The sequence below is a fragment of the Glandiceps talaboti genome, chromosome 6 (assembly GCF_964340395.1).
Source record: "Glandiceps talaboti chromosome 6, keGlaTala1.1, whole genome shotgun sequence".
NCBI classification, from domain to species: Eukaryota; Metazoa; Hemichordata; class Enteropneusta; family Spengelidae; genus Glandiceps; species Glandiceps talaboti.
The window spans coordinates 9,321,125-9,340,060 of NC_135554.1; the positions used below are offsets into that span (position 1 = coordinate 9,321,125).

The 18,936-nt window shown below is 35.6% G+C and overlaps 1 protein-coding gene across 1 annotated transcript in view; it reads right to left on the reverse strand.

The window, feature by feature from the left end:
• Positions 1-18,936, reverse strand: part of LOC144436803 (E3 ubiquitin-protein ligase RNF213-like) — a 181,123-nt gene that overhangs the window by 50,613 nt on the left and 111,574 nt on the right. The window contains exons 37-52 of the mRNA XM_078125663.1: positions 16,776-16,944; positions 14,395-14,498; positions 12,431-12,628; positions 11,038-11,160; positions 8,483-8,609; positions 7,089-7,530; positions 6,398-6,531; positions 5,826-5,930; positions 5,353-5,472; positions 4,888-5,051; positions 4,239-4,461; positions 3,085-3,288; positions 2,580-2,758; positions 2,179-2,313; positions 989-1,145; positions 53-132 (exon numbers count right to left, since the gene is read on the reverse strand). Of these exons, the coding sequence (XP_077981789.1) occupies positions 53-132; positions 989-1,145; positions 2,179-2,313; positions 2,580-2,758; positions 3,085-3,288; positions 4,239-4,461; positions 4,888-5,051; positions 5,353-5,472; positions 5,826-5,930; positions 6,398-6,531; positions 7,089-7,530; positions 8,483-8,609; positions 11,038-11,160; positions 12,431-12,628; positions 14,395-14,498; positions 16,776-16,944 (2,664 nt within the window). The remainder of the gene's footprint in view (positions 1-52; positions 133-988; positions 1,146-2,178; positions 2,314-2,579; positions 2,759-3,084; positions 3,289-4,238; positions 4,462-4,887; positions 5,052-5,352; positions 5,473-5,825; positions 5,931-6,397; positions 6,532-7,088; positions 7,531-8,482; positions 8,610-11,037; positions 11,161-12,430; positions 12,629-14,394; positions 14,499-16,775; positions 16,945-18,936) is intronic.

Genomic DNA, 18,936 nt, shown 5'->3' on the forward strand with positions numbered 1-18,936 from the left:
AGACAACTATCATTAATTACAGATGTGTATAAGCGAATTAACACTTGCTTACCCTGTCGACCCTTTACTCGAAAGATTTGAGCATATCAAGGCTAGTGGAGAACATTCGCTCTCAGGTGTCCCCATTTCAACCTAAAAGCCAAATTTATATATTATCGTTATTCAGAAATACCCTCTAGTATGAATAAATACACACCCCCGCATTTATAAGCAAGTCTTAATCAAAGACTTACACCGCAAAGTGTGATTTATTCGTAGGTATTTACAAGTCATTAAGTTGCCAGATTTAAACTGACTGCCCCCCGTAAGGGCAAAACCACAGATGTGTAGGGGCCTACATAAAAAATGTTCAACTATATCCATTATACATGACATGATGTACCACTTTAATTGGAAGATTATTTACATGAAACTGTACAAAATTTGAAGGTTGCATAGTTAACATATTGCCAATTATCAAACATTATTATTTATGCTTATAAGTTACGTCATCAAGCTTTAAATGCCACATATACTTCTTTATCATTTAATACATGGACTAAATTATTATGAAATTTACAGCATTAAAAGTAAAAGCTATATCAACAACGTTCATAGGAAAGGTGCACATTATTAAGGGTGATATATGAACCAAATTATATGAAAATGAAAGCTTGCATTCTTAAGATATAGCGTAATTACAGAAAAACATTAATTATACAAATTATTCAGTAAGGCAATAAGCTAAATAAACAAACTTTATAGGACATATATGTGTTTTGTTATGCTTAATGTATGTACCAACTTATATTGAATGTGAAGTTTGCATTCTAAAGATATAGCCTAATTACTGAAAATAATTAGTTATGCAAATTTCTAATTGATGTTCATAGAATATCTCTCTCTCTCTCTCTCTCTCTCTCTCTCTCTCTCTCTCTCTCTCTCTCTCTCTCTCTCACCTATGGTTGTGCTATACGTAATGATAGGAACATGCTATTTTCATTCTTACCTCCTTTTCGCAGTAATCTTTACACTTTACTTCAAATATGTCAACTGCATTTACTTCGCTATGACCGCTAAAGTTGCGACAAACACAATGTTTCAATTCTCCCCAAGTCGGAGTTCGTCCTTGCTTGTTCGATACATTATATACCATTTTGACCAAGCTAAAATAGAATATTGTAGAAGACAATTTGGATAAACACATATAGCCTAGACAGCGTCAGTAGGGGTGGGTGGTGGGGATCACTGTATTATAGTTCATATTTATTTTATAGCTGAACCACCATAATATACTAATAATTCCAAAAAGAGCACTCAAAATAAATGCGAATATTTTCAATTCCACATTTTACACAATGAAGGTGTCCACAAACTCATGAATGGAAGTGGCTGCATTACCCTGTTCCCAACGTACTTTGCCTCCAACCCGTGCACTATATGCTGCTGCACCTAACACTGCACCTGCCATTCAGTAAAATGTGTGTAAAAATCGTCAATATTTTGACTACGGCACCTCTAGATCTAGACCAACACTATCCAAAGATGTACGTGATCACTTCATAACAAAGTGATTTGCGCTGAAGGTTTTTTTAAATGTAAAATGTGTTCAGTAATGTGACAACGCAACGAATACATGCATGATGGTCATGTAATAGTGTTACAATAAACAAATGTTGATGTTCTCAGTATTTAAAAGTGAAAATATCTGCTCAAATCGGGACTGTAGCTTTGGTATAGTATGGGTTCTTGCCAGATTAATTGATTCCGTTTTGAACGTTGGGGGGGGGGGGGATTATTTGGCCAAGGTGTTCATGATGGGATTTCCTTGGTGAATTACTTCATTAACATGATAATGGGCTAGTGCATAAGGTTACACAACATGGCTGTGCATGATAAGGGTTGACATTGAGGGATAAATCTAAAAACCTGTCAAATTCAAATTATAACGTTGTTATAGGACAGGTCCTCGCCCATTTAATGGTTTTAACAGGACCTTTTGGGTAATCTGTCTGTTATTTATTTCCGAAACAAATCGCATGAAGGTTATTACTAAATACTGTTCAACTTTTTCTCGGACACAAAGTAACATATATGTTACCAAAATGTGTCCTGTTAAAACAACTAAATGTGTTCTGACCTGTACTATGACTATCAATTATCCAATGATTTTTCTATATCAGGTCATAATGGACTCACCCATAGAAATCCCGTAATCCAAAGTACTCTCTATCCTCACATTCTTTCAGCAACCTTAAATAGGCCTCAGACATTGGGGATATTAAACGTTCAAGTAGTTGCAAGTCTGGTCGACTATCAGACCCAAGGATACCACTATTTATAGATAAAGAGAGGAAAAAAAGTTGTTACAGAAGCAGGCTAGGGATTGGTTAGTTCTGTGGAGGAAAATGTGAAAAACACAGGTAAAACATTATTCTAAACGTACAAATATTCAAATTATCAAAAATGCCAATTTCGGATGAAAGAACAGCTAAATCTGGATATCAAATGTAATAAACACATTTCATATATACTTATGACTTAATGTCAACCTTAAAATAACTGAAAACATTGTTATTATATATGAGAATAGTACAGACCGTGCACTAGAGACGAGTTCATCTTTGTTAGGTACATCCCTGACAACGAATATACCTCGGTTCATCTTCGCAGGATCAAGTGCCCAGTTTGATAAACCTATGAAGCCTACTTTTAGCCATATTGGTGGAGGAAGGTGATCTTCTTCAACACGACCTGTTTCCAGGAGTGGGTGAAGAGTCTATAATATCAAAAGAAGTTGACAAACAGTTGAATGAATGATAATAATTGGACAGCATGAAGGTTATTAATGAATACCCCTACTGGATACAATAACAAATAATATTAGACGAATGTCGTTGGTTAATTATAAATTAGATAATTTCAAAGATGGCATTAGGAAGATAAATATGTTAAATCGTAAAGAATCGTTAAAACAAAAGTAAATCAAAATGTAAATATGTATGATAATTACATTTTAAGGTTAGCGTAGACCAGTTGTGTTTTGTTGAGATCAGGGAAGGATTAAAGTGTTTCCAGAACATAAATAAACATGACTGCATTTACCTTGAGGGGCATTAGCGGCGAATCCTCAGCTAGCCCTACTTCATCCAGTACAACAACGCCGATCTTCTGTTCAATGTCTTCCTTTAGACACTTATAATCCGGTGAACTGTACTGTTGCTTTTGGAAAGCGGCACAGTGCTTGAACGTCTCAATGATATTTTCGGGTGTCGAATGTTGACTGCATTGACAAGACCACATTTGTACCTGTTCGGCAATAACACGTGCACTTTAAATGTTATATATTTATGAAATGCAAGCTATCGCCTGACCATTGTTGTTGAATGTGAGAAATCACACAAGTTGTCGATCGAGGTGATGGGTCACAATGAAAGAGGGCGAATGTCTCTCCACATTGCAAAAGTTGTTATCAGTATTAGTGACGCTACCCTTCGTATATACAGAAAGATTCCGTTTACGTACCCACTACCCTTATGTTAACAGCAGGTGCAAACTTTCTTTTAAGACCTTGAAATGCCAGGTTCTCATTTAGCCCCTGACAACATGGGCTCTGGGTATTTGAATGGAATCTTTACAATAATTTATTTTAAAGTACAAACATGATGGCCATTTGGTCAAGATTGTCTATGTAACGAAACAAAGTAATGAGCACGTGTTACTTGTGGGTTATTTTCTGCCAGCTTTGAATGGAATTAGAGAAATCTGAGAAATGACCTATCGCGGACGGAACGACGCACGAAGCCAATTGTAACAGTCTTCATCCCAGGGGACTTAAACACTGCAACGTCAAATGTATAAAAAAATATCCATTTTCATCACTATACTGCTTCAAACACGGACTTTTTTATTTGCTTAACCACACAATCAGCATTGAAAGGAAACAATGTACCTAAAAGAGACACTGTTATCACTGTATCTGCTTTACTTCAACAAAAGCATTGTGTAACGTTTGTTTTAAGTTTCGGAGGAATTACTTGTGCAATATTTTGCAAGAACCCACTTGGAAATGATTAGATAAAGAAACACATCTGTTTATTGGGATCTACTAAAGAATATGTGTTGTTTACATCATTTATAGGACATACACACAGAGCTACATAGATAAAGAAAATGCACATCAGAAAATTGCCACGAAAAAACAGTACTATGCTCTCTGTAAAATGTGAATAAGAAAAGGGCGTATGCATTAAACTCACTCGTTTGAACTTTTTGAAAAGCTCTGATGACGACGCTGATCCTTTCATTGCATTGTCAACAATTGTCTTTCCAAGAGATTTTGAACTGCCCGGCTTCCCAACAAGGAACACAGGTATTTTCAACTCTATACACAGAGTTAGCATGAAGATATTTTCTTTCAGTGCCTCGTTCTTTGCAATATTGGCATTCAATTTGATAGAATTAACGAAAATATCTTGGCATCTGAAAGAGCAATTATAATCGAATCGATATATACATACAATCGTTTGACATTCAATGGCGTATACATATTACCATTTTTTATTTCACATCTTCAATGACACAATACAAATACCTATCATATAATAATTTAATAGTAAAGTTTGAAAATTTGCAAAGCTTATGAATGTCAGCCATGATTATTTGATAAATAAAGCTACTGTCTTGTACTCTATGAATATACAAACCTTAAATGTCTCTCTCAGAAATAATTACAGAAAATCAGCTGAAATATTTGACATTAGGTGTGTTTTCACATTATTGGAGCTTTATCCACATATTCTGTGAACAAGTAAATAGGTTCAGTACAGTAAAAAAAAAAGTCGACATGATTTACACATGCGTCTATAACGTGCAATTCTTCAGTGAGTGACAGTATGCTGAACGTACCGTGCAATTTCACAATTGATAGCTTCACTTCCACGACCAGTTGGGAGTGAATACGGTTTGACAAAGGCAGATGATATACATCTCCGGTATTCTTCTCTATTCTTCAGGGATGCATGATAACAAACTCCCATCGTCAGAATTACACACCTTTGTATTTGCTTGTTCTGAAATCGAATAATAGTACACACTTTGTTTTCCACTTTTGTATTTTTATCAACATAAAAGTTGAATGTATAAAATGTTATTGCGTAGAACTTCTGAACGGGTGATGAGTAAAGGTGACCATCATTTCACTACTTTTAATACATGATTTTGTAAAACATTGGTTTTTCGACGTTAAATTATATCAATAATCAGAAATGTACCTGTACTTTTCAACTAAAACGTAACAATTTGAAAGTTTATTTCTATATGCGAAGGTTTGCAAATATTTATGAAGGGTTACAAATAAAACACTATACCAACCTCTGAAATGCCAGTTCCATCGCCATCCTTGTCACCGAAAATATGATAATGGTCAGAGAACCATTTAAAAACGGTCACCACACGTTCTATGTCACGAAGACTAACAAATCTACATTCATCCTGTGTGAAAATGTAATAACGATTTTTTAGTCTTTCATTCTATTGTGCAAGTTAGCGCCACGACATGATACGCTTATCTCATTATATATTCTGAGAAATTTAACTCAAAATGAAATGTGATGACATCTCCTCAACACTGAATAGTGTAGATATATTGTGATTTAAAGTTCAGAAATATTTAGATATCCATTTTGGATAAATAGTTTTTGAAAAAAAGCCAACGGGAAACGTTGAGCACAATAAATTAAAATATCATTTAAAGTCTTTAAATGTAAGTGTACATTGTAAGAACAATAACAATTTCATTTTTTATCATTCATGAACTACACTTTGAAACCACGACATCAACTTACCTTTTGTTTTTTCATGAACTTGTGAGATGCCGAGATTACTTCAATGAGCAGAGGTACGGCACTTTTAAAGTACTTATTCTCTGTTGAGCCTTCCTTGGGTACAAGCTATCAAGTTACAATATTACAAGAACAATTAGCATACAAATATACAGACGGGGGTTCTGAAGAACAACTATATACTTGACAGAATTTCAGAGGGTTAGGGGGAAAAGGCAACATTTAGTCTACATGGGTCAATTGGTATCCATGACTCTTATCATTTTTGCATAATACATATGATCTGGCTGTTGCTGTGGGCGGTTGCATGGTTGCCCCATACTTTTCCCTATACGTGAAATACACACTGACAGTTCATTTGGCAGTAGTCATGGTTACGAACAAATATAGAGTGTTTTTGTTTGTTGAACTATACCTTCTAGAAACCAAGTTAATTCAGCCCTATCTGCCTGGTAGTTTGAGAACATTACACAATTCTAATAGTACAAATCGAAATACCTTTCCACCACAAGAGAAATCTTATAAGGTAGGCTGTGATAGCAATTTGCATACAAATAACTCTAAATTGAACCTACACTATTCTTGACGATACTGGTGATATATGAGAGTTCGACGTCGTTACTTAATGTTCCAAAGTCCCAAACATAACCTAGAAGTCTTGGTGGTAGTGATTGCACCCGGTACACTAGGTGCCGCAGTGGCACAGTTCCTGTATAAACAAATTAAAAAAGAAACACTGTTTAATACGATGGTTTAAACTAGAAAATATGATAGTTGTGTAATTCAAAATACACCCTTTTCCACCTCATTTTCTTTGGCGATTGGGTTTTTCAAAAATGATGTACAGGGTTAGCGCGATCAATGAATGCATTCATGTTCCTGAACAGATAACCTCTCTCGTAGAAGTTATATGAAAATATGTGTGCTGGTATGACATTTTGAGTACAGACAGTAAACACAGCGTATCGATAACTAATATGTACTGCTGCCAGTGATTCATACGTTTGCTTATTGAGGATAGGATGTAAACATTAAATGCATTTATTTTCTGGATTTATTTGGGCACAAGTGGACATAATATTACTCCTTACGTATAGCAACTAATCTCCACCACCCCCACCCTTGCCCTGCTTTCAACCTCGAGAAAACGTTGCCACATAACTGTCGTTGTTTTAATTGATGTCTACTAGTGTCCCATGGCCAGGCGATAAGCGTATAGCATTAGCCATTAGTGAATACGATCAATAACTGTAAACTTTTCTTTACCTAGCTTTTCGTGTGTTTCAGCTGTGTTGACTCTGAATCCAAGACCAGCGGCTTCAAGACTTCGTATAGCTGCCAGTGAGTGCTTCCTGTAGGGATTGCATGCAACCACAAATTTTAAACTCTCGCTAGCTAGGGGTCTACCATTCAAGGTTCTGTCTGCCAAAAGCTCTTTGATCAATCCAAGTGCCTCAGTAGTATTTGCCTCGTCAAAAAACAGGACAGTGTCGACATGTCCAGTAATTGTAGCTAATCTGATAGCCTCTTCGTCATGCATTTCAACTTCTTTTTTAACTTTTTCGTCTTTTATTTTCGCTCTCGTCTTGGCCATTTCTTCTCTTAGTTTAGCTAGTCTGTCTGCCTCCGCTTTGTCATTCTGTTTAGCTAATAGTTCTGCCTCTTTGACTTTCTTTTCAATGTCTGACACAGTTGTTCCACCGTGGACCTAAAAGAAATATAACCAAGTATTACTTGCGGTATATTTAGAAGTGAATGCATGCATCATCTAACCCTAACCAAAGCGTTTACAGCAACGTTTGCGATTCAAAAAGTCTTCATGGCATTGATACAACCAGATGTATAATTTAGCCTTCTGCAGACATACATATACCTGATATTCAGGCTTTAATGTTCCAGATAGAACGACATATAGAGCAGACATTCTTGTAAAACTGACTACACATCTTCCTTATTGTGTTGGATATAACTGATTAGGTTTTGTGCCGTGTGTTATTTGGATTAAATTGTCGTGTCAGACAAAAGAATAAACTGGGATGGACAGACACTCAGTAAATAAATCCTTAGTCTCCATTTGATAAAAATTGTTAAAACTTATTAAATCATATTATTTCAATTTGTTTTAATTACCGGTTTCAGATTAAAGATTACATGAGCGTGTGCGTACCTACGCGCATTTGTACGTACACGTGTATGCATGTATGTATGTATGTAAGTATGTATGTATGTATGTATGTATGTATGTATGTATGTATGTATGTATGCATGCATTCATGCATTCATGCATGCATGCATGCATGCATGTATGTATGTATGTATGTATGTATGTATGTATGTATGTATGTATGTATGCATGCATGCATGCATGCATGCATGCATACATGCACACGCATATCCATTTAAATATACATGCATACATACATGCATGCATGCATGCATGCATGCATGCATGCATGCATGTATGTATGTATGTATGTATGTATGTATGTATGTATGCATGCATGCATGCATGCATGCATGCATGCATGTATGTATGTATGTATGTATGTATGTATGTATGTTCTCGCGCAAGTAAGTCTGATGTAAAATATATTAATTAATACACGAAATGATTCTTTGTAAAGGAGAAGGAAGGGGAGTTATTTATGGGTTGCACTTGCCTTCATAACTAGGAAATTTTTGATGTTTTCCTTTTTTCTACCACCAACCATCATCTCACAGAGGTATTTCACCAGCCTGGTTTTACCACAGCCAGTTTCACCCATTATAATGACAGGTATATTACTCCTAAATTCAAAGAAAATATGCATGCATTTTATATTATTAAAGTACATATCATTTAATCTCTTTCGACATATTTGATCAACAAACGATTGTCAACCATCTTCAGATGCAAAGGCATTATTCCTGCTAGTCTAAATCATCGCACAACGGAAATAGCTATCTCTGCTGCAGAAACCATAACCATAGTAATTTTACTCATATTCGCATAGCGTACTTGAATAAAAAAAAATGTCAAGAATTAGGTGGTTTTATTAAAAGCAGGGTTTTACGCTGACTTTATATAAACAATGCATAAAAAATAGGTTGTGACCAGTGCAACCTCATTATTGGAAGTTGTCTTTCACAAATCGGAACTGTCTGAAGTAAGGAGCTGTTGAATAAACGAGATACAACAGAGACCAGACTTAAACTGGTTGCCTCTGGCAAGGGCAAAACCATACATTTCGTGGCCTACCCAGGGGTTACTCCCATAGAAAGGGTGTGTACGTATGTACCGCGGTTTTGACCCCCTTTTTCGAATCCTGTAGACTTTTGAGACCTGATTTTTAAAACATTATGTAGAGGTTTCACCTTTGAATGCACGTACGACTTCTGACCCCATATTTTGAACAAGGTTGTTTCCACGGGTTGTTTTCAGTCATCGGAAGTAGGCGCCCCTCCCCGGGCAACCAATGACCTAGCGCTGACTGAAGCATGCACGTGCCACGTAGCAATAGTGTTCAAAACTCATAACATTTAACCCCTGTTTCTGGCTTGAAATGTAGACTTTTGACCACTAATTTTTGTAGAGTTTGTGGTTTTAATTTTTGTCTACCAGGGTACCCATTACCCACCCGAGTACCCCCCCGGGGGGGAGGGGGCTACACACATTGTTAGAATGCAAAATTCTGAACTGTAGCTATCATACATCATAAATATGTGAAACATTCTGAAATATGAAGCTTGCATAGTTAATATATTGCCTAATTATCAAACATATGTAATTAGGCAAATAAACCATTTAGCTTATAAGTTATATTATCAAGCTTTAAAGGACACGTGCACTTCTTTACCATGAATACAGGTATTCCACCATCTAAATTTTAACGTTTGCATTCAAAAGATAATGCCTAATTATCAAAATGACTATATATGTACATTGCGCATCCAAATTGAAAATTACATAAACAACTGCATCAATCACGTATGATTTGCTATAATTGATGTTAAAATGAAATTCGAAGTTCGTATTCTTAAAATATAGCCTAATAGAGAAGTTGGCATACAGACTGAGTATCCTGAGAGGCAATGGGATTGTTTGTAGTTATCATAATACCTAATCAACAAAGGTCAGGGTAACAACAAATTGATTATTTGTGGTTACAACTACGTAACAATATCGTTTACAATACTAATCAACTGATATTTATTATCATATTTCCAATCATAATTCATTTAAGATTCGTTAAGTTCCTTATCACCGAAAATCATTAATTCTGCAAATTACTAATGTTAATTATGACTTTACCCAACCGATTTTAGAGGTTATGCATGTTTTCTGATTGTTGATGTTTGTGCCCAATTATATGGCATTTGAAGCCGGCATTTCAAAGATATGTTAATTTCTGAAAATCATTAATTAGTCAAATTTCTCAATAAAAGTAAATATTGTAAAAAAAGAAAAAAAATTGGCGTTGCAGCACAACTGTACAGTTTTTATAAATGTTCACCCACATGCTGATCCATGGTAGGTATAGGTGTTCATTTCCTGAATGGTTATTCAGTTACCTATCTGATCCTGTTGTTATCTTTGCAATATACGCGATCATTTGGCTGTTGCCATGGGCGTGATCACGTTGCTAGATATATTTGCATACATGTTTTGAATGTTCATTCTCTTGTCTATGAATCCCTTATGTTATCTTTGCAATATACGTGATCATTTGGCTCTTGCTATGGGCGTGGTTTTGTTGCTAGCCACATTTACATACATTTTTTGAATGTTTATTCACTTGTCTAAAAATCCCTGTTGTTATCTTTGCAATATATGTGTGATCATATGGGCGTGGTTTTGTTGCTAGGCATAGTTGCATACACCTTTTGAATGGTTGTTCACTTGTCTATTAAAGAATCCCTGCTATCTTTGTGAAATAAACCCGCCTACACATTTGGAAGGAAGGTATATATCAGAGGTGGGAATATGTGGACGGGTATTGTGTGCTTTATTGTTGGCTATTGATTGGTAATACTATTATACTTCTTACAACAACAACAACAACAACAACAACAACAACAACAATGATAACAATAATAACAAAAGCAACAAAACAACGACAACAACAACAACAACAACAACAACAACAGCAATAACCGAATGCAATAACCGAATGCAACATGAATTTTCATATGACTCTGGCCTAATATACGAATATACAATCATTAAAAGGGTTACCTGAAACGCATCATTATTGCAAGCATCTTGGTCACACTGTCACTTGTGAGCTCATATTCTTCATCTGGATCATTAGGTGCATCAAGTCCAAGCACAGTACACATGTGTTTCACTTTCGCATCCCTTGATAAAAGAGTTTACAGAAGTAAACGGTCAGTAATCATGGTAATGTCAAATAACATTTTGAAAAACATGGGATATGGCTAGGCCACTGAGAGGAAATTATATTGATGTGCTATGCACAAGTACGAAAAGCCCCTTTAAAGTTTCATTGACTAAGTATACCAACTTTTCTGTTCTCATCAATATAACTAGTTATCAACTAATTTATAGTTTCGCATTGAAACGAGTCAGTAGAAACCAAAAGACTGCAATGTCGATGATACTCATTTGTTATGGCGAACATTTCGAGACAGCCTGTTCTTAAAGTGCTTGTTTTATTTCTGTGATGAAAGATCATCGTAAGTATTTTGTTTAGTTTGGCGGTTTTGTAGTGAATTTAAATTGTGTCACATTGTTTTGATCAAATATTATACAAGATATAAATGATTCAGATTGCAAATAAACATATTATACTCTTAATTTTGATTTCGTTTTGATACTTGAAGACTCTACTCAAGGCATAACTTGATATATCTGTGGACATCTCATTGCATCAAATTGCATGCCAAAACTACACAATGTTACCCTATGATGTCCGAATGTTAATATGTTGAGGGTCCCCGGTTTCCAAAACCTCTGACCACTTTAGTTGCCTGGGCTAAATCATTGCAAATTTCAGTTCAGCAAAATTAAACTGGGTTTTGAGCAGTGGAACCTACACATTTGTATACAACTGTGTGTATGGTTCCAAGGACGTTATTTTGAATAGATTATTGTCTATATTGTCGTTTATGTCGTGTTTATTCATAGTTATGTCAAAAGTTGCACATTAATGCATCATTAACGCGGGGATCTGCCGTATAGGTCCTTAGGTGAAAAAAAAAACAATATATTTAAACAGTAATTGTACAGAATGTAACATATACGCCTTCAAAATAAAACTTGGGCGAGGGCGAATTCAACAGTATTTTCATATAGCGATCGCCATAAATACACGCCGTGAATGATATACCTTCGATGGATTGCGTCTTCACGATATCAATAGTGTAGAACAGGAATTAACAATCCAAACTACAATGGTATGAAGAATAAGCTGGACCTCAAACATTAGTTTGGGTTGAATTACAACATGTAATGGAACAAAATGTATCACTATGACAATAGCTTCTTTGCTGGTGCCAATTAAACAATCACTTTTGGTCTGCATACATATAAAAGTTAAGTGCAGTTTATGGAATAATTAACAGCAATGTGTTCTGGTAACGAGCAAACTATGTATGACTCCACTGACCTTTTCAGAGTATCAAAGTTTTCTGATAGGTTAACCTTGTTCAATTTCAGAGCACCTTGCAAGTTTCGTTTCATAGTGATATCTTTAACAGATAGATCAGGGTTTGTAGGACTTCTGAGTGTACCATCCCTTCTCACCTCAAAACCATGAAATGTCATTGTCGAACCATCTTTGTTGAAGAATATGTAAGGATGGGCCCTAAAAAATATAATTTAATTATAATATAAGTAAAGTGAATAAGTATGACAGAGAAATGACGCAGTGATGACAACAGCATACATAAACATGCACCCACAGGCCGTTGTAACAGTTTCACCGTTTAGTTCAGCAGATTGAATTGTGAAATGTCGTTATTTCTTCCAGCATTAGGAATTCTATATTTCGATGTATTGTTTATTTTCACAAGAAAATGGACACCGTCCATCATTCAAAAATAAAGCGTATACATAAATACAGCAACGTTTGGAACACAATGATCAATAAAAAGGAAATTACAAAGATAATAGCAATAAGTTGGTCAAAACTAAAGATATTGATTTTTCTCTTGTTGAATACTGTATAAATCAAATTGTAGTTGTTTTCTAAGACAGTGATGTTTCAGTGTACATATATACTGATAACAGAAGCCAATGGTCTCATGATTCTTTGTGAAGTAGTGCAGGATACACTTAAAGGATCATTTAAGCAATAAACCATCCCCTAGGGATGGTATACCAAGAGGTTTTGACCAGTGTACGAAATATATGCACGAGCGATAGCGAGTGCATATATTTAGTTCACTGGTCAAAATTCGAGTGGTATACCTTCCCCAGGGGTGGTTTATCGCTATTATATTATACTAGTATATTGAAAATATCGGAAACAAGATGAAAACTAACGTTTTCTCGTTTCATATGCGCCTCTGTGACTAATTTGCATAACAATAACGCTGCTTTCAAGACAGCTGATCTTGGCCTCAACGTGAACGTCGTGCAGCGACTGGATTTATTTTATCTGCTAGTCGTTTCTAGGGATAATCTGTACATTGATCGGCTCATTAAAAGTGCACAGTGATGAATAAACAACCTGTCTGATTCAAGGTATAAACTTGAAGTGATTTATTGAATACAGCATGCTTCGATCGTTCCCGGCTGAATTCGTGCCTCGGTGAAGTGATAGACAGGTTGATATTTAAAATGTATTTATATTAATTATTGGAAGTTATGTCAGTAGATTTTCGGGTTTGAGGATTTCCCTCTCGGATTGATGACTGATACTCTAGGACAGGATCCGGGACAAATTTCTATTTAGATTAATGGTAAGTCGGCCAGTGTAAGCTCTTTCACTTGCTTCATTTTTATGACAGGACAGGGCAGCTAACCAATGTTTCCACTCCAGCCGCGCCGAGGCTGGGACCGGTCTCGTGCATGCCTTGACCTCAGTACATGTAGTAGGCAATGATTTGAACAAATACGCGATGACTTGGTTGCTTTCGAAATTTCCTTCATAATTTCTCATAAAATATTGTCTCATTGAGAGAAAATCCTCCTCTGACAATTCGAAGAGTTCACTATCAGTATCACGGCGGACTACAAGTCAACGCTCGTAGACAAACAAAATTTGGACGCGTGCCAACCGTGCATTATCGCTCGTTTTAGACGTGCTAGCTCGATGTCTAGACGATCAGATCTCTCGATTTGCGCCATCAATATACTGGTATAATATAATTCACATTCTATACCCGCAGAATAACAATTGACTTTTACTTGTCATAGTAGTTAAGTTTTTATCCTTGTAGTTAGGAATTCTTTCCAATTTTAAAAGGAATGTTTAAATAACTGAGAAGGTCACAGAGGAAAACGTTCTATTGTGTCTATTTAGCTGATAGCAAAAACTCAAGACTAAAATTTATAAATTTTTAAAGATGACAAACACTGAAATTTGAAAAAATAAATCAGAACAAGAACTTATGTTTTGAGACTTACATCTCTTCCCACTTCCGACGCATATGGTACAGTCCACCACTCGCTTCTCGTAAATTCTTATCAATACTTTCGTCTGAAAGTGTCAAACTTGGTGTACCAAAGTCCTATTTAAAAAGAAATTGTACAGGTCATTAAAGGGGACAAAATCAGGACGGTTCTCGACCTTCATACTCAGCAGTACACTTTTGTTAACTCCTCGTAACTGTACTTTCACGAGAAGAGTTACCATGGAGCAACATTTCATGCATTTTCTCTTCCAATTCTCTACAAAACTTATTATCACAATTGTGGCTTTTTACACCTGACCCAACTTAACATTTAATATGATAATTTCTACAAGAAATAAACCCCATGAATTAATAATTCTTTGTAAAATTTGACCCAGAGGTAAAGGTCATTGTGAAACATATGGATACTAACAGAAACGGAAACATGGATAAGGATACTAGCAGATGGAAATATATATGGATACTAACAGAAAATTCATATCTAATAGCATTCTTATATATGGGACAGGGTTACAGGTGGTTAAATTAGATTAAATGCCTGACTGTGTCTCTTTGGTCATTAAGTGTGGCACACACGAGAGGAATCAACTGATCGAAAATTCACTGGTGGCAATTCTGCCAATTCTTCTCGTGTGCGGACAACCTTTAGTGAGATTTGGTCATTCGTGGCGCGAGTCAAATATCTAGCGTGTTTGATAATTGTGGTCGTTTTTTCTCGCTGTGTGAACCAAACTTAAGCAAATGGCTTATGACTATCACTTAAGACCGCATGTGTCGCAATGCTGTACTGTACAAAATGTTTGCACCCAGCCAAAAATACAGGTGAGTAATTTACACGTCAATAGCAATGGTTGGTGTTTCTTGATTTCAGAAGACGAACATATGTCGAACTTTGGCCTAAAAACACGTGCTTATTGCTTTAGCAAGGATAATCACGAAACTATAACAAGCGACCTCCTAGCGGTCAGAATGGCTCAGCTGTTTTTCTTTGTTCTTTTTTGTTTTTGTTTTTGTGACATATAAGTGGTTCTGCAGTTCAGTAAGTCTGTAACCCTATTTGAAACAGGCACTTGTCATTAAGTTCGCAAGATGCATTAGCATATTACATTACTTGTTGTCGGCAATCAATGTCTTTTGAAAAGCGGCTGCTTACTTCAATCTAATGTACTGATTTCCAATATGGCGTCGGTCACAATGCGCATGCGTCATAATTTCAATAGTTCAAAAATAGTAAAAATCACAAAAAATATGAAAGAACATGTACCGACTTGAAGTTGACAAATCTGAGTAAGCTATTCTCAGGGTATTTACATTTCAGATATCAAAGCAATCTGAACAGTAACATTTGAGAAGAAGTTGAAAATATTTCTACCAAAATTCAGAAAATACTGAATGAAAATGATACAGATCACCTTGGCATGAACAAATCTGTAAAGCCCACCCCCCCCCCCCGCCGGGGGGGACATGCACACCAAATATCAACGTCTTCTGACAGTCAGTTTCAAAGATGAAAATAGAAACAGTTGACGGACGGAAGATTGACGACTAAAGAGAATCAACCTAACCCTTTAGCTTCATGGAGGTGTTGCTGACAGAAGAGATAAAAATTATATTTGTAGACCTAATTTGCATAACAATGACCCGATCAACTTGTCTTGAACAAACTTAAATCTGTTCAAACTTCTTAGCAAAATATTCAACTCAGTTGGCTAAGTAATTTTGGAGGAAATATTAAAGCATTTTTACCAATTTTTTTTAGACATAATTTTCATATTAATGACCCAATCAAATTGTCTTGATTTCAATCATTTTTACCAAAAATTATATTTTAGACCTAATTTGCATACTGCTGACCCAGTCAATTTGTCTTGAGCAAACTAATATCTGCCCGTCAAAGACTATATCTCAGGAAAATTGCCAATGCAGTTTTAGAGGAGAAGATGAAAGTAGAAAAATTGGTGGACGGACGATAGATAACAACGGAGAATCAACTCTTAAGCTCAGTTGTCGCTAACAGCGGACCTAACATGATATGACACAATGAACGGCCTCTGGTTGATAATAGCCAAGGGTACTTAGGCCAAAGATCGACATGTTTGTGTTTTAAAATCATGAAAATACTGTCGTTATTGAGTTATTGATGTATAAGTTACTCACCTGTATTTAGACTTTGCGTACAGAGACTGACAAGTAGACGTACAGATAGATGTAAAGACAGACAGACGTAAAGACAGACAGACAGACAGACAGACAGACAGACAGACAGACAGACAGACAGACAGACAGACAGACAGACAGACAGACAGACACTTTAAAAGATTCTGTTACAGTTCTGAAAAAAGCGAGTCCAGCTAAAATCAATGATCAAAATACCTGTGCCACAATTATAATGAATTTTAGGACGAATAAGCCAAATCCCGGGAGGACGTCGCTTGTGACTTTTCCGCAGAAGGGGCTCGATTCCCAGTTCTTCAGTTGAATGTTCAGAAAGGTTACAAATTGACGTACTACGGACCAAGAAGGGTCCTCGACTCCACTGTACCTATGTGAGGAAATATAATGGAGATATTATTCAGATCAATGTGTAAGATTATGCTTGCATCAACTGCTTTAGTTGTAATTGAAACAAATCTTCACCAAAGACATACTCACCAACGTTTTAACTTCGAAATTCAAATATATCGGTCATTTAGTTCAACTGTTATGCCGGTCATGAGATAACGTGGGGGACATATTGAACTACAGTACTTATTCATGCTAGGTCTGATTGAAATCAACAGGTGTCACAGTGTTGAACATATAATGAGATATACAAGAGTGCAGTGCCCTGTATTAAAAAGTGTTTACAATATCCTACCACACGTTTGTAACTGACCAATTTTGTTATAGTCCAGTTGCCAGAGATGGTTTTGGGGGGTTAAATTTGCAATGTGAGTTATATGATATTTTTTGCAGATTCCACCTCAGAAAGGTGTCCTGTTAGCATATCTGACGGATGCCACTCGCGCACCCCTGGGCATTTTGTTATATCGCGAGGAAACCGAAATACAATGTATTGCTATGGGTAAACACATGTTTTGGCTTAATACTTACTGCCTATAAAATCATGTCAAAATTACTTTAAAAAGTCATATTTACATGTTACACACTGTATATTATGAATAATCTTTCTATTACAAATATTTTGTCAAAAGTTTTGGATATTAAAATATTAGGCAAAAGGTCAACAAAATGTCGCCATTTTCAGTTAGTATGACTTATAGGTAGTGGATGTGTTTCTGTGTATCGTGTGGGTACATCCATGTATCATATAAATTTTATTTATCAAATTAGGTTATGACACCAGTTACACATTATAAGCTGAGTCATACTGATATTTTCTCTAAAACTTAATATATGTAAGTACTTAGTCGAAATTCGTACATATCATAAACCATGATCTGATAACTTAATTAGGAAAAGTGACCATCATGTGTTGATTTACAGTTAATGATCATAATATATCCACAACAAATCTTGAGCCAATGTTTTTGAATATAAAAAAAAGTTTTGAACGTTATATGAATTAGACCATTTTGACTACTTTACACCCTGGAAGCGGAAGTAATGACATGCATAAATTAAAAAAACCCATATATATTGAGTTTGGGGGACAAAATATCAGTATGACACAGCTTATAATGTGTAACTGATGTCATAACCTGATTTGATAAATAAAATCTAAATGATACATGGATGTATCCACACAATACATAGAAAACACAGTCATTACCTATAAGTCATAACATTAACAACTGAAAATGACGTCATTTGTTGACCTTTGGCCTAATAATGATATTTTAATATTCAAAACTTTTGACAAAATATTTGTAATTGACTGATTATTCATAATATACAGTGTGTAACATGTAATTATGACTTTTAAGTAACTTTGACATGGTTTTATAGGCAGAAAGTATTAAGCCTACCAAAACATGTGTTTACCCATAGCAATACATGGTATTTCGGTTTTCTCGCGATATAACAAAATGCCCAGGGGTGCGCGAGTGGCACCCATCAGATATGCTAACAGGACACCTTTCTGAGGTGGAATCTGCCAAAAAATATCATATAACTCACATTGCAAGGTTAACCCCCCAAAACCACCTCTGGACTTTTAGCTTATAAAAGTGGTGACAAGTAGCTGGTGTTTCATATCATACTATGACAGAACCACTAGTGATTCTGTTGATTTTATTCAACCGTATTTGCACAAGCGATAACGATATACTGTGCCACGGCCATAATATGAACTTCAATAATACATTTTTACATTAAAAAAATGTTTGATAGATTTAATAATGACAATGTGGCAGTATAACAAATATCGCATTAGTAAACATCAAGATTGATTATGTTTATATACGAAAAGCAATTGATGAAGTTGTTGCTTACGTGTTGGGAAACTCATAATAGATCATATAGGTTAAGACACTCATATGAGGTCTCTATCTATTCCAGAGTTTGATAGCAAAATCGTAAACTTTGCGACACA